Source organism: Xiphias gladius, chromosome 11, assembly GCF_016859285.1.
Source record: "Xiphias gladius isolate SHS-SW01 ecotype Sanya breed wild chromosome 11, ASM1685928v1, whole genome shotgun sequence".
Classification (NCBI taxonomy): domain Eukaryota; kingdom Metazoa; phylum Chordata; class Actinopteri; order Istiophoriformes; family Xiphiidae; genus Xiphias; species Xiphias gladius.
This window is the reverse complement of record NC_053410.1, coordinates 20245160-20260526: the sequence shown is the minus strand read 5'-3', so window position 1 is coordinate 20260526 and position 15367 is coordinate 20245160. Positions and strand designations below refer to the sequence as shown.

The window sequence follows — 15367 nt, the reverse complement described above, 5'->3', positions numbered from 1 at the left end:
GCAACCAATGAACCGTGAGTGAAGAAACTGTTAACCTGAACATTTTCTAATAAGAAAAATATTTTAGTATTTGTCATTTTTTTCACATCCCGTGTCAGTGTCTCTACTACAGTGTCTCTACAAATGAGAGAAATGTGCTTCATTGTTAGTACTCTGGAAACTGGTCTTGATCAATATGTCAAAGTCAGTGGGGCAAAAAAAGATGTATCTTTCTCTATGGCCAATATTTAGGTTTAACGAGAATCAATCAAATCCACCAAAGTATAAAAGATAAACTGTCTGTCCACGTCCCACTTCATTTCATTTCCTCATTATGGCACATCTTATTTGACTCTATATTTTCTTTGTGTTTTCTTTGCTCTGCAAGCTTTGTCTCAGTCTACCCTCCCCGGAAGAGAGAATCTTGAACCTGCAGGCTAACTTCTGCCAAAATGTCACAGTCTGCCATTATTTAGGAACAAAAGGCTTTAGTTAAGTGTTTTCCACATTGAACTTTGGCCTATTTTTTTCTGATAAATAGAGTAAGCCACTTCTCTTATTCTTGACCTGAGTAGGTCATATACAGGAAAAAAAAGTATGACAGAACTCCAACAGCCACAGAAGGTATAAATATATGCGATACAGTCTTTGTAGATGGTGAAAGAAGTTAACTGTGGTTGTCAGGATAAGTGCCCAATGTTTGACAAAATCAAACAAAATCAGAGGATCCAGAGTTGGAAAGGAGAACATGCTACACACACAGCTAGAGATTAGAGATTGTATGCGTGTGTGTCAAAGATGGTAATAAACCGAAAGAAAACTGTATCGGTTGTCAGTCAAACTTGTGAGTTTAAGCTTTATCCCCCATATAGGACTCATCCAGGACACAGTTCTTTCCCCTGAGTAATGGCTATGTCTTCCGCACTATCAGCCAGAATGCCGGCTTGTGTAGGGACTGTAGGGAGGAAAGTACTGCCAAATAAAAAGCAGAAAGATTTTGAGTCTGAACTGCCAACGGATATATGAGGTAGTTAATTTTTAAGATGTACAGCTGTGGTGACCAAAAGCCATCCACTGGACTCCCTTGTGTGACGTTTCCAAGCCCGTCAGACGAGAATATAACATCACTATATTCCTACGGGACACTGTTGCTTGCAGCACGCCCACTCTGAGCTGCATGGGACCTCACAAGAAACTCAGATTCTTCTGCATCCCAGGGTGCATCACACAGGGGGCAAAAATTAGGATAAAAACTAAGTTTCTGGGACAAGTGTTTGTCACTGATGTTATTAAAGATTTAATAAGCTCTTATACAATTTTGTCTGGCACAAGTGGCTAAGAGAATATCTAAAAAACATGAGTAGTTTTTGGCATATTTTCTCTAATTATATTTTGTATTTAATTGGTGACATCCTATTTAAAATTGAAATACAACTTCTGAGATGACTGCTTCCCAGTTCACATTTAATATGGTAAACACTGTCATCCTGTCTAGATGTTTATAATTTTAATTTTAATTTTCATCTCATAAATAAATACTATGGGACAGTAATATCATCAATTAAACAACTTAACAAAACAAAACAAAACAACAACAAAAAAAATCTTTCTGAACTTATAAGATATGAACAGCTGTATCTCAACTCTTATATACCCCTCAGGTCAAATTTTCCATTTCCATCTTTTATATTATTTTGTGCAATATACTGGGAGAAAATTTTTGTTTTTTTATCATACATAATAAAATGTATATTCACAAAACAAGCAAAAAAAGACGATTAGAATATAATTCGATGTTTAAGTTTTGTACTGCTTTAAAATGTTACGGCGCTATATGATGTAATATAAATAGTGAATTAAGTGTTTAGTCGGTTTTGAGATCTTTGCTAAAAAGTTCCAGTGTCAAATTCTAACCTACTTAGCTGGAAAAAAATAATTTATGTTGATTCTGAAGCCAGTGGAGTAAGAATTAAGTGTTTTTACTTGTCAACAAAAACATTTGACATTTTAAGAGAACCTTAATTTCATATCAATTTTTGAATTTAAAAAACCTTTTGCATCGAGAAACGTGAATGTCAGTTTTGGAACCTTGTTGCGCTGGGATTTGTTCCCGCACGGCGTTCCGTTTAGAAACACCGTTTCACTTCCTGTTTGAATTTAGAACATATCCGAATCACAGAAGCTGATTAATTTTAGCAGCTTTTAACAAATGTTAATGTAGCATAAATAGTTACGAACAATAATGATTCCTTACACCGTCAACATCAAACTCGCGGCTCGGACGTTGACTGGCACTCTCAATTTGCAGAATAAAACCGCGGTAGATTGGTGAGTACTGCACCTCAGCCGCTAGCATAATATTGTAGCTGGTTAATTCCGTCAAGAAGTGCGACTGACAAATGATGTGTACGAACCACTAATTACATTGTTTACATTTCATTATGTTGTTTAATTTTGTTGCTGTTTAGAAAGATGCCAGTGTTAATTGACGCCGATAATGTAGATTTTTCTCAACAAAACGGAGAAACATGTACGTTAACTTCTGTCATGTGATGTGATGTGATCTGATGTGATGTGATATTTTTCTGGGCCTGATGAATTTCGTTTGCCTTATTTTCCAACAGTGGTGCAGCAGACTATGACTGCAAGTTGACTTCATTTAAGTTAAACTTAAAATTCCCTTAAAGCTAGCAGAAATATTACTATTTTAGGCAAAGGTTGCACAAACACCAAGTTTGATTCCACATCTATGAAGCGGAAATGATTCATATGTTAAATATAGCGGTATTCGGAACTGAGACCTCTCACTTTGCGTTTTGGAGTCATGGAGTTTCAGAATTTGATGAGGAATTGAGATGTGATTTTTGTGGAGTCAGGATGCAGTTCAGCCACATATGAATACAGAAGGTGTATTCACACTGAAGGATGAAAATTGATATAGACATGAGGTGGAGAGCAGGAAATTGTAATGCAGACACAGCGTTTAAGTAATACTATACTCATAGGAGAGGGTATATGAACCAGTGTCAGGCCAAATGGTTGCACTCATTGATGTTGTCTCATAAAATGTTTAAATTCAAATCTCGAAATCAGCTTTATGTGGTCTTGCGCATCATTTGGCTTGATCTCCCATTTACAAACCATCTCTTTTATTCTGCAGTTGAAAGAATTTTCCGCTCCCTCCCACTTGCCTCATCATTCAGTTTTTTTTATCAGTTACGCTCCTCTTCCTCTCCTTCCCTGTGGCTCTCATGCACTGTAGGGGTTGGCAGGGGCTGATCGCTCAGGGATGTCACTCCAGTATTCTCATCATCGACCCAAAGACAGCCCAGACCATCCAGGTTTTGGAAAGGCACAAAGCCAACGTGGTCAAGGTGAGTTTCCTAATTTAAGTTTTGTGTGATTGTTTAGCTCTAAAATAGGCTGCAACTAACAATTACTTTCATTTTTGATCATTCTGTTGGTTATTTTCTCATATTAAATTATCAATTGTTTAGTCTATAAAACATTGAAAAAATGAAAAATGGTAAGCAAAATTTTCCAGAGCCCAAGGTGATGTCCAACAATCAGAAGCCTAGAGTAATTTCATGGACTATCTAAGAAACAAGAAAAGAAAAGCAGCAAATCCTCCAATTTGAGAATTTGGACCCATTCAAAAAAATTATTCCAATTCATTTTCTTTCGATCAACTGATCAATTCATTGACTAATAGTTGCAGCTCCGGTCCAATGGATACAAAATATAATTTGGAAACTGTCAGTAAGTTAAGCGGTTAGAGAAACAACAAACTAAAAAGGCCACAGAAAAAGAACTGACAAGTTATTGTAGAACATTTTAAGTGTAGGTTAAAAAAGTAATGTGACAGGTTTGCCTGATTAATTTTAAACTAATATGTTGAATGAAGAAAGTCTGTTTTGGGACATTTCCTTAACTGCTTTTCCTGTTCAGTTTTTACTCAATCACAAAAAGTGTTTATTGACTATCTGATTCCTGGAGGCAAAAACATAAATCTTACCTGTTGAACTTTAAGTCAGTAGATATGCACTTGGAGTATGGTTTGTAAGCTATAAATATCTTCAGTGCTCTTGTGCCCTTTGTCCTTTTCATACATGTCCTTGACGATTTGGATTTTAAAGGTGAAATATAAAACACACACCTACTGATGGAGTAATATTTTATAACCCAGTATTAATGTCAGCATTTTGTGACCTTCAGCTGAGTTGTTTTTGTTCCTCTCTGGCAGACAAATTCAGCTCTGCTTCACTGTGTAAGCCATCACCAGCAACACCAGTAAAGGTTGCTTCTGCATTGATGGAGAATCCTATTGTTTGTTTGTGTGTGTGTGTGTGTGTGTGTGTGTGTGTGTGTGTGTGTGTGTGTGTGTGTGTGTGTGTGTGTGTGTACATACATATGCTTGTGTGTTTTGGAGAAGGGTAAATAATGGGCAATAAATTCTGCAGTGATTATCAGTGCCTGGGCTCAATCTGAGACACTCATTCCTCACTCCGAAGCACACTTTAATCTTGTAAAGCACTGCAACAGCAGTGGGTCATTCCTCACCACCCAGCCTCTCACAAGAAAGCTTGCTGGAAAAAAAAAAAAAAAAAATCAGTAGTAGTTGTAACCGAAGTATAGGCCGTGCCTATTCAGGAACAAATACACAGACATAGTCCGTTATTCAAACATCAGCTTGTTGACAGAGCCATTCGTCTTTCCTAGTATAGAGCATTGTCTTCATTTCCAATTTTGTGTGTTTCCTATAGGGTCTGTCTCTTATTTCTCCAGTTTTTCTGACCTTTCTCTTCTAAGCCCAAATTTACATGGATTGTAATTATTAGTTAAAATATGTAAAAGCACTAATACAGAAAAAACCTGATCAGGATAGGTCTACAGTTAACAAGAAGATTGTGTTATCTGTTTTGTAATTAGTGAACTTCATCTTCTATTTCAGAAATATACTGTTATTGTTAAGCTTTCATTTAATTTGTATAGCACCTTTCATACACAATGGCAGTTGAAGATGCTTAACATCAGCATAAAAGCAACATGATAAAATCATTTTAAAACAAGGCTTAGAAAAATAAGGAAATACAACAATGAACATTAAATCCGCACACAAATACACACACACACACACACACACACACACACACACACACACACACACACACACACACACAAAGAGGGCAAAATGAAGAAGTGTTTCCATTGCATGTGTTTTGTGTTTGGTAGGTGAAATGGTCCAGAGAAAACTACTACCACAATTTGAGCTCACCCTACTGTCTACGGCTAGCCTCAGGAGATGCCTCAGGGAAGATCATAGTGTGGGATGTGGTTAGCGGTACTGCCCATTGTGAGATCCAGGAACACTCCAAGCCTATCCAAGGTAAGGGATCTTCCAGAAACCCCTATCATGCAGGCTTAAATTGATATTTTTTGCCCTGTAGCTTGCTATAAGAATGGAAAAATTACTCTGCTAGCACTGCCAAGCAGAAACTTTGAGCTGTTGCTCTATTGTTGGCTATTTGTTTTCATTAAGATGCTCTTACCATCACTCTCTGTCTTTCCTCCTGGCGCACATTACGTCTCCATCCTCTTCATTCCCAAATTCTCCTATCTGTCTTCTTCTCTTTCCCTGTCAGACTTGGAGTGGTTGTGGAATCAGGATGCGTCTCGTGATCTGCTGTTAGCCGTCCACCCTCCTAACTACATTGTCCTGTGGAACGGAGACACAGGCACCAAGCTGTGGAAGAAGAGCTACGCTGAGAACATCCTCTCCTTTTCTTTCGACCCATTTGACCCGTCCAACATGGCATGTAGGTGAACAACATACTTTCCAAAACTATGACTAAGCCATAATTTAGTCACTGTTTTACTTTTTAGCCCACTTATACTCATCATGTCTCTATATTGTAGCCGCAGCTCTTAGACTTAAAATTCGTCAAGCTCAGTATGCGATGAAATTGAATACTCTTCCTCAGTATTTCTAAACACATATCAGAGACACTGTTCTATGTCTAGAGAGATGCATGGCATTCTATTATGCTAACCATTGAACCGTTTGTAATATCTCATTTTTCATACTTCACCTTCTTGATAAAAAAACTGAGGTAAACGAAAACAAATATCTTCTCAAGTGACATATGAAAAGTTGCTAATAGAATACTGATAGTGTGTCTAGCTGTGATCTTTTTAACTATCTTTGTAATGCTTTTCCACTCTTCCTCGGCAGTGCTGACCAGCGAAGGAATAGTCTTTATCACAGACTTTTCCCACTCCAAACCACCAGGCAGTGCTGGCAAAAAGGTCTACATTGCCAGCCCCCATGCAAGCCCCGCCCACACCAAACCTGCTCCGGCCGCTGCACCAGCACCTACTGGTGCAAAGAAGGCCCTCAACAAGGTCAAAGTGCTCATCACTAATGAAAAACCCACGTAAGAGCCACTAAATTACACTTTACTTAACTGTATTTTAGAATCCTGAGAGAGTTTTTACAGGGGCAAATTGAAATTTTCTTCACATATACATACCCTGGTGAATGTCATTGTAGAGCGTTTGCTTGTTTTTTTTCCTGACACTAAAATGGGTAAACCTGACCAATCAAGTTCTGTTATTCGCAGCATCGAATCTTTTATAGTCTACTAGTTTACTTTGGGATGGTATAAATAGTTGCCTCTAACAATAAATGTAAGGCACTGAATTCCCAAGCATGTTAAGCTTCTCCATTAATTAATCAAGAGTATTAATTTCGTAAAACATTAATCTTGGTGGCCAGCAATTAATTGGGGGGTGGGCCACCTATGCAATTTTAAAATCTGTCTTAGATCATATCAGTTTCAGAAATCTCACACAGTCTGGTCCGCATTTTAAGCAAGGTCCATTGCAGTTCCACTCCAACAACTCGGATTGAATGGTATTACTCAGGGTCAACTCATTGGAGTTTTATTCAGAGCGAGTTCCAAGAGACAATTTTACCAGACAATTTTTTTTTTTTTGGCCCAGGGCATCTTCGACTAGAAAAAGTGTATGAATGTGCCCTTGACCTCTAGTGATTCTGCACCTGTCAGCATGCGTTAATTATGTCCTTTGCTCCTAGACAACATATTCAGGCAATGAATATATCTTGTTTTATTAATCAAAGTCTCCCACCCTTTAGCTATGAATGTAAAATACAAAGTAAAAGATGTCGTTTTAGGAGCACAGTAACATACAAATGTGCCATTTTTTTTGGAATGAGCTCTCAATGAGCACCTCAGCAAGTAAACTGAGCTATTGAAAGTGATTCATGACAGCTTGTCTGTTTGGGAGGAATGACAGGACACATAAGGCATAACTATTTATCACAGCTGAGAGATCTGCCAGAACCTATGTTTCTGTTAGAGGATGAAATAACAGGCTTCGACATGTGAGGTTATAATTGATTTTGGATCTTGTTTTCATTTTCTGGATTGACTTGCATGGAAGAGCTTGTTTGTTTGTTTGTTCAACCTAGTGTAGAGTTTGGTGTAAAGTTGAGCCTTTTATTTCCATCAAGGTTCATTTTAGCCTTTTTTGGGGTCAAAACTGTCATATCAGTAATGCTTAAATCTGTTGATAAATGAAGGCAAGTGTCACGAAATAAACGGCTTACATTTCCCTGAAGAACAGGGAAAGATTTATCGGATGGCAGATTCACGACATTGCTTTAGAATAGTGAAACACACACGACGTAGTGGCTAACCTGATTTTTATAACATTTAGTAACAAACGTGTGAAACGGTAACACATTACTTTACGAAAAGTTGTGACGGAACAGGAACCAAAGCCTTGTTTGATGTGCGGGCAGCTTCGTGCCTGAGTGGTTGTGACTGTCAAACAGGCTTATTTATAGGAGTAGCACCCTGGCCCCTCTGTCCTCTCACCCAGCCAGTTCTAATACAAACACTCCATTAATCTTGCTTGTCTTCATTTTCTCTCTTACCTCTCTCGTCATGTCCATTTTAGTCTTTGTGTTCTCTATTGGTATGTGACACCTTCTTCCCTCACCTTTCACACGGTGGTAATTGCTTTTGCGGAAAATGCTGTATTCCCTCATACTGCCTTTGTCTGTGTGTCGGGTTTGGGTGTTCATCATGTTCAGTGTTACCGTATCTCTCCTCTCTGGCTCTGTGAGCCTCCAGTTGATAGATGTGGGATTTAAACAAGACTCTGCTCTCCCAGACTCGTTGAATACAGTACTATATCATGTACATTGGTGTCTCATCAGGCAGCAATTAATCTGGTTGTTAGCTAGCACAGATTTGGTCCCTTTATCAAGATGAAAGAAATCGGTTTCACGCTCACACACACCAGCATGCCGGTTCATACACAAACACAAACACACACACACACACACACACACAAACACATGGACAAACTATTTCAAACTGTCAGAAATGTAATATTTACAAACTTATTATCACTAAAAAAATAGAAGAATACTAAATTATTCACTAGAACATTAAAGTTATAATCCTCAATATTTCAGACAACTGTGGTTGCCGTGGTAACAGCACAGCACGGAATTCGAGGGGCAGCAAAAACTCCTTGAGCAACTACCATGTCAGAAATACAATGAACAAAAGAGCAACTGTTGAATCTGTTTACAGTGCAAACAAACAAACTCACTGTTGTAGTGATGGGCAGGTTGATCTGGATAAGCTTCCTAGTAAATATCACGGGTTCGGGCAGGTCGGGTCAAAAAGTGACAAAGAAGCCTTCCGACTAAGTCAAATAACTTCAAGAAAAATCGTGTGAAAAAGGCTAGACTGTGATTACTAGTCCACCGTCTCTTCCCCTCCCTCTGTCACTCTTTCTCGCTCTCTCACTCTCAAACACACACAGACCTACACTGGAGGGTGCAGGTCCTCTTGTACCCTGGCTGTCAATAATCTGCATTACCGAACTATAAAGTGTATCATACTGTGATGTTTGGTTTCTCTCTCTCTCTCTCTCTCTCTCTCAGCAATAAAGTGTAGCCTAGTACTCTTATTACTGAAATATATTGGAATAGGTTTGCAGGGCGGGTGGCGGATTAATACATATTTTTGTGGGTGAGGGTATTAAAAAACCCTGACGTGTGCATCACTACACTCTTGTCTGGTTTTGTACATGCATTAGATGAACAGTCGCCAACCATGGTGACTGCTTCACAGTAAAAGCCACCCCATGTTTCACCAGCTGAGCACTTTTAATGCAAAGCAGCAATAGGATGTTCTGTTTGCATGAGCAGTAACTTAATGCAGCTCTGACATGGTGTAAGGAGAGTCAACAGTAAACCACGAGTAAGTACTGAGAAGTAATGATGACTGTATGATTGGTAACGTACACTTAATGCATCGTTTCCTGTGAAGGCAAGTTGAATCCAGTGTGGCAAAAATTCCAACCATAGATGGTATCAAAAATAGGGTCTAATTTCCTGAAAATCTTAAGGATTATCACTTTAAATACATATTTTAGGATATTAGGGGTTAAATGTTATTTAAGGCTAGGGTAAGAGTAGTGCAAGGACAAGGGGGTACCTAAAAAACATTAAATTAAAAAAAAAAAATAATAATCACACTTTGAGGACATGAAAGAGCAAATCCTGAAGTATACCAAGCTATTTTCTAAAAATCACAAAAGATCAGCTATCTAACATTCAAGAAGGACATGACCTACTGAAGTGGGCAAGGTTTACTAAGTTTTATCTTTATATAAACAATTTTGTCTGTTTTTCACGTGATGATTTATATGAGTTTCAAGTTTAGTTTCTCATCTTGTTTTTTATTTTTATTTTTATTTTTTTTTGGTACCCACTGTTGTTAGCAATCTCCAGCTACTGCTGGTCTTGGAGGCCTCACTTACAAAACATAAATATGCACACATTTGGTGCCCGTGTGCACATCCAAGCCAAAGTCATGATTTATGCACCACTGCATGCTTTTATCAAGTGACTTTATTCTGTATTGTCTAGACATCAGAAAACACATAAAGAAAAAGATACATAATGTATAATTATTGTATTTGATTTTAATGTCATTTGGGTGGCAATGTTTATTTAACATGATTAAACAATAGAAGCTGGACAGTTCTTTGAAACTTCAGGCCTCTGAGGTGGCCTCCGGTGCTATCAAACATCCCTTGCATGACCAGCTCTGTGTGTGCGCGCATTTATGTATGTAGCAGTGTATAAGTATATATGATCCACTGGCTGCTGTAGCCTTCATGCCTTATTCCCAGCAAAGAGAGAAAGAGATGCTAGAAGTGTATGATGTTTTTGAAATTGGACAGCTGGATATTTTAGTAGGGTTTGGAGTTTTAGGACATAGTTTTTTTGGGGGGGGGTTCCTCTTTCTCTGTGAAGATCTGTTGCTTTTTGCATCTAAGACACAGAAGTCTTTCACTTTTTCTTTCTGATGTTTTGCCTTTGGTGGCTCAGTCATTTTAGCCTCTCTCTCTGCCTTGCTTGTCTCGAGTGAGCTGGTAACTGATTTAACTCAGCAACTCAACTAAAGGTTCCTCTATTGAGTCCATTTGATCTGTTACGCTTCCCCCATGGTGATAATGATCTCCACTGTGTTAGAAAGTTTGTCTCTCCTTTATTTGATCTCACTGTGACCTAGAGGAATGAAGCTGTAGGAATGAGTTACGGCTGTGGTCCCCCTCATATATTCTGAGAAAGTCAGCCCTCTGTTACTTCTTGACTGAAGTATTTGTGACTGCTTTGTTGTCGTACAGAGAGATCGAACCAGGCTGCTGCCATGGATAATAGTATTTGTAATTAATTCAAACACAAATGAAAGACGTTACAGCAAACAGGACTCTCAAAATTTTTGTCTGACGCTGCCAATACCTACTTATTTCATCAGCCTCCCATTGTTAGACCAAATTCACTTTTAAGTTCTCCCACATTTGTGTATGACTCACAGAGACCTCAACAATAACAAATAATTCATTCAGCCTTCTGTATGGGAAGTCATGAATAAAGATTGAGTTGATCTTAGAAATTAAACAGTTTTATTCAGCTTGTTTTAAGACTTTCAAATCCATCTTCACATTGGTAGACATAATATTTGCATATTTCATATGGATATGTTGTTTTTACAACAGTGTCATATTTATGGCGCTTTGTCTTCAGAACAACACTTGCAATACATCCTGTTATCTAGACCTGCATTTCTACTCATTATAATTTACTTTTTGCCTCTTTAAACATGTCTAGTCTCTAAAAAATGTTTTTAAAACAGGTATGCACAACCAAGACAGTGGCCAAATGTAGGAAATGCTATCTAAGGAAATTTTTGGAGGGTTTGGAGGCATAATTATCTCTGAAATTTGAGTTAATTTATCAAAAGATGTGAATTAATGAATTAATTTGTTAGGGGGATTTTAGTCTACCCTTTCCAAATACATTCCAAATTTTTACAGTTAAGAAAATAACCTGACACTGAAATCGATTTCCTTTCCTTACTCTGTGTGCTTTGCTGCCCTGACTCTCCTTTTGTGGCACTGTAGTGCAGAGGCCGTAACGTTGAACGACTGTCTGCAGCTGTCCTACCTGCCATCCAAGAGGAACCACATGCTGCTGCTTTATCCCAGAGAGATCCTCATCCTGGACCTGGAGCTCAGTCAGACAGTGGGTGTTGTGGCCATTGAGCGCTCCGGGGTGCCCTTCATTCAGGTGAGGCAATGTGTACATGTACAGCAAATTCTTTGTGGCAAGGATCTCAGCAAAACTTGACATAATCAGAGTTTGTGGAAATTACAAACCTAGAAAGTGTGGACCTAATTTTTGGTGGAAATAAGGTGGTTAATTTGCCAATTGCATGAACTTTTCAAGGTCAGAATTCTGTCAGCTCTATACCTTTTTTCTAATGGGTTGGAATGTGATGGAGAGACATTTCTGCTGTGCGTTTGGAAGTTACATGCAAAGACAACTTGTAAACTGTTTGCACTGGCTTCTGCGTTGGTCTAGGAGAGATAAATGTCTGTCTCACTCTAACATGTGCCCTACATCACCATCTTTTCCTCCCCTCAAATGGAGCCGAGCACAGTTTCTACTTTTATTGCATTACTCGAAGGGCTTTACCAAGATCTTGTCTTTTTTTTTATCGATGATTCTTCCAGGAAGCCTATTCCCCCTGCCATGAGTGATAGAGTTCTTTAGTTTTCTCCCTCCATCTCGGTGCTCACCTCATAGAGGTCTGGCTGTGCAGTCACCAGACTAAGCACTGGCGACTAGCTGCAGCAAAAAGTTCACCAGCCTACATATTGTCTGACTTCTGCTCCTTCCCATAGTCACCTTCAATAGCACCGCTGACCTTTAGGTGCCAATTCCCTTCTTTTGGAGTCTGGATTTTGATTGGAAATTGATGAATGCTGTGCAGGTATTAGATGGAGGATTTGTCACGGTTGCAGAGCCAGTAACGGAACACAAACTGTCTATTAATGGGATTCTGTTCACTCTGCTTTCACTCCTAACACTCTGTGTCTGTCCGTGAAGGACTATTGTGGTGGCTTGTCATTACACTTAGTAGATCTCATGGTTTTCACTGTGGTTGTTCTACTCTATTTGCGCCATAATATTCCCTTTTAAATTTATAGCCTTGAAGTTCATGCCTGGATGTTCCTCAGTTTATCAAAATGATCAGTTGATATTTTCTGTTTGTGTGATAAATTTTTCTGTTCTATATTCTATCGTACTTCCATAAATCATACTTTCTTTGGGTTGTCAGTGATCTCGTTTTAACAAATGTATTCACGGTTAAATAGTACAAAGGTGGAGAACAAGCCTTTGTAGTCAAGCAGTAGATCCTAAAGTCACAGAGAAGGAGTAGAGGGGTATTACTCAGCCACCCAGGCTCTGTCCAGCCAACGCCTCCCTTCTGTAAGTGTTATAAAGTGCTTGTCACACAGCCAATTTGCATGACTGATGACACAGCCTCAACAAAAAGCCAGGCTGGAGTGTGTGGAAGCTCCAATAGCCAAGGAAAGACAGCGAAATATAGACACACAAACATCTATACAACACACTGTCAGATCTGGCACATACACAATGTACAGAGAGTTGCCAGTTTAACACACATATAATAGCTATAAATCTAATGCAATCTGGTGAAAAATCTATGGCTTAAGTTGAAATGCTCAGTTTCAACAAGGTGTTGATGCACCGTGTTATTGATTTGTATTGCACCATATTAGAAAGTGGTTGTAATATTTTGTGCACCTGCACTTGCATAACTGTGACCCTTTACAATCTAAGTTAAATAAAAAAAAATGTTAGGGGTCAAACAACTGTTTGAGAAATGGCCTTGTGGCTATACAGTGAAAAAGACAAAAGTGAAAAAGGAGAAAAGGTGCTCAAAACTAAAAAAAAAAATTTATCAATGGAGAATGCTATATCATTAAAACTTACTAACCAGCTTAAAGTCTGTTTAAAGTTTGAAAATGGGAACAGAATGACAGCCTTGAAAAGTCATTGGCCAGGCCTTCACCTGTCTGCTTTGATACTGAGCAGTTTAACATTTTTCACCCTAATGATGTTGATTAGTACAATCAATCTTGCACACACAAGCATGAAACGTGTTTGTGCTTGTTTCATTCAATGGGAGTTCATTGTGAAGATGCCACCTTGGGAATTAGTGACGGTATTTTTTCACTATTTTCTGACATTTTTCATTGCGGAAAGGATTAATCAATTAATGGAAGAAAAAATCATGATAATAAAAAAAATCATTAGGTGCAGGGCTAATGCTATCTACCTGTGATGAGTATAAAATGACAGTTAATGACTCTGCTCAATCTTTAAATGACCAAAAACCCCATATTTTTCAGGCTGGCTTAGAGCTGGATTTGGCTTAACTTTTGTTTCCATTTGCGTTTGTACTAAATTAAACAAAATTACACATGCATACATTGATGAATATGTTACAGACTTTTCATTCTGTGATCATTCACAGATAGATGCAATGCTGAGGGCAAACTGTTCAACACTACGTCTCAAAAAGGCAGTTTGCAAACTTGATCATGACACACACATCATCACGTTTCCTTGAATCTCCCTGTATTTAGGTTATTCCCTGTGCTCAACGGGACGCCCTTTACTGTCTCCATGAGAACGGGTGTATCACCCTTCGAGTGTGTCGCTCCACTACCGCTCCAGAGGAAGCAGCAGGTATGAAATGTCTTCACTGAGACATGCACACACACATACAGCACATGCTAGTTGCACGTTACTCACTCACAAACCACTCTCACTCCTGTGCTGTCGCCCCATCATCATCTATTCATCCAGACCACACAGCAGTCAGAGCTTGTACCCTTTTTCAAGCTCTAGTGGGCATTTAGCCTCTTACTGCCTGATTTATCTTTGGCTTAGTGTTACAGGCCAATGGGAGTTCATTGTCTCACTAAATCTCTCTCTCTCTCTCCCTCACTTACTCTCATTGCAATCTCTTCTACTGTCTACTCATCTTTCTTTTTTCCTGGTTTGTCCTTTTGTGAGGCTTTCATGCACTTATTTGCTCTTTTATGTCCTTTCTTCTTCTCTTATTCCCTTAAATCCTTTCTTCTATTTCTTGACTCTCCTCCGGTTGTAACACTTACTCAAAAATTGTCTTCACTGGTCTCTCAAATGCACTTTCTCCCAATCTTATCTACTTCCCTTCCTCTTTCTCTCTCTGTTCCCTTTATTATTAGCATGTACTTAATGTCTTCTGCCGCATTTTCTCTTTTTTTAATGTTTTTGTTTATGTCCACTTTGATATCTTCACCAATTTGCTCTGATTCCTTCTCATTCATTTTTATCTCCCACCATTCTCCTTTTCCACTCTCCCTCACTACACCCTGTCTCTCCCTACTTTTCTACTACTTTTAACTCTTTTATGTTTCTCTGTTTCTTTCTCCATCCCTCTCTCTCTCCCTCAGACCCAGAACAGAGTGTTCAGGAGCTCGTGTACGACCTTCGCTCTCAGTGTGATGCTATCCGAATTACCAAGACAGTCCGGCCATATCGCATGGTTATCTGCCCTGTCAATGAAAACAACGCTGGGCTGATGGTCAGCGACGGCAGAGTCATGTTGTGGGAACTCAAAGCTCACACCGGCAAGGCTGCTGTCAATCCTAGGTACAGTTGTGCTCATAAATTTACATACCCCTGGCAGAATTTGTGAAATATTAGCCATTTTTTTGAAAAATATGACTGATAAAGCAGAAAACTATTCTTTTATTTAGGGATACCGGTCAGGTGAAGCCATTTATTATCATGTAATTGTGTGTGCCCTTTTTACATGATAATGATAGCTGAAATCACTCAAATGGCCCTGATCAAAAGTTTACATACCCTTGAATATTTGGTCTGATAATATACACACAGGTTGACAGACACATG

At 38.8% G+C, this 15367-nt stretch overlaps 1 protein-coding gene across 1 annotated transcript in view; it reads left to right on the top strand.

The window, feature by feature from the left end:
* The first annotated feature begins 2072 nt into the window (after positions 1 to 2072).
* The window catches only part of wdr11 (WD repeat domain 11), a 63292-nt gene continuing 49997 nt past the window's right edge, over positions 2073 to 15367 (top strand). The window contains exons 1-8 of the mRNA XM_040139037.1: positions 2073 to 2307; positions 3242 to 3353; positions 5212 to 5365; positions 5622 to 5795; positions 6212 to 6413; positions 11494 to 11659; positions 14050 to 14152; positions 14905 to 15103. Of these exons, the coding sequence (XP_039994971.1) occupies positions 2222 to 2307; positions 3242 to 3353; positions 5212 to 5365; positions 5622 to 5795; positions 6212 to 6413; positions 11494 to 11659; positions 14050 to 14152; positions 14905 to 15103 (1196 nt within the window). The 5' untranslated portion in view covers positions 2073 to 2221. The remainder of the gene's footprint in view (positions 2308 to 3241; positions 3354 to 5211; positions 5366 to 5621; positions 5796 to 6211; positions 6414 to 11493; positions 11660 to 14049; positions 14153 to 14904; positions 15104 to 15367) is intronic.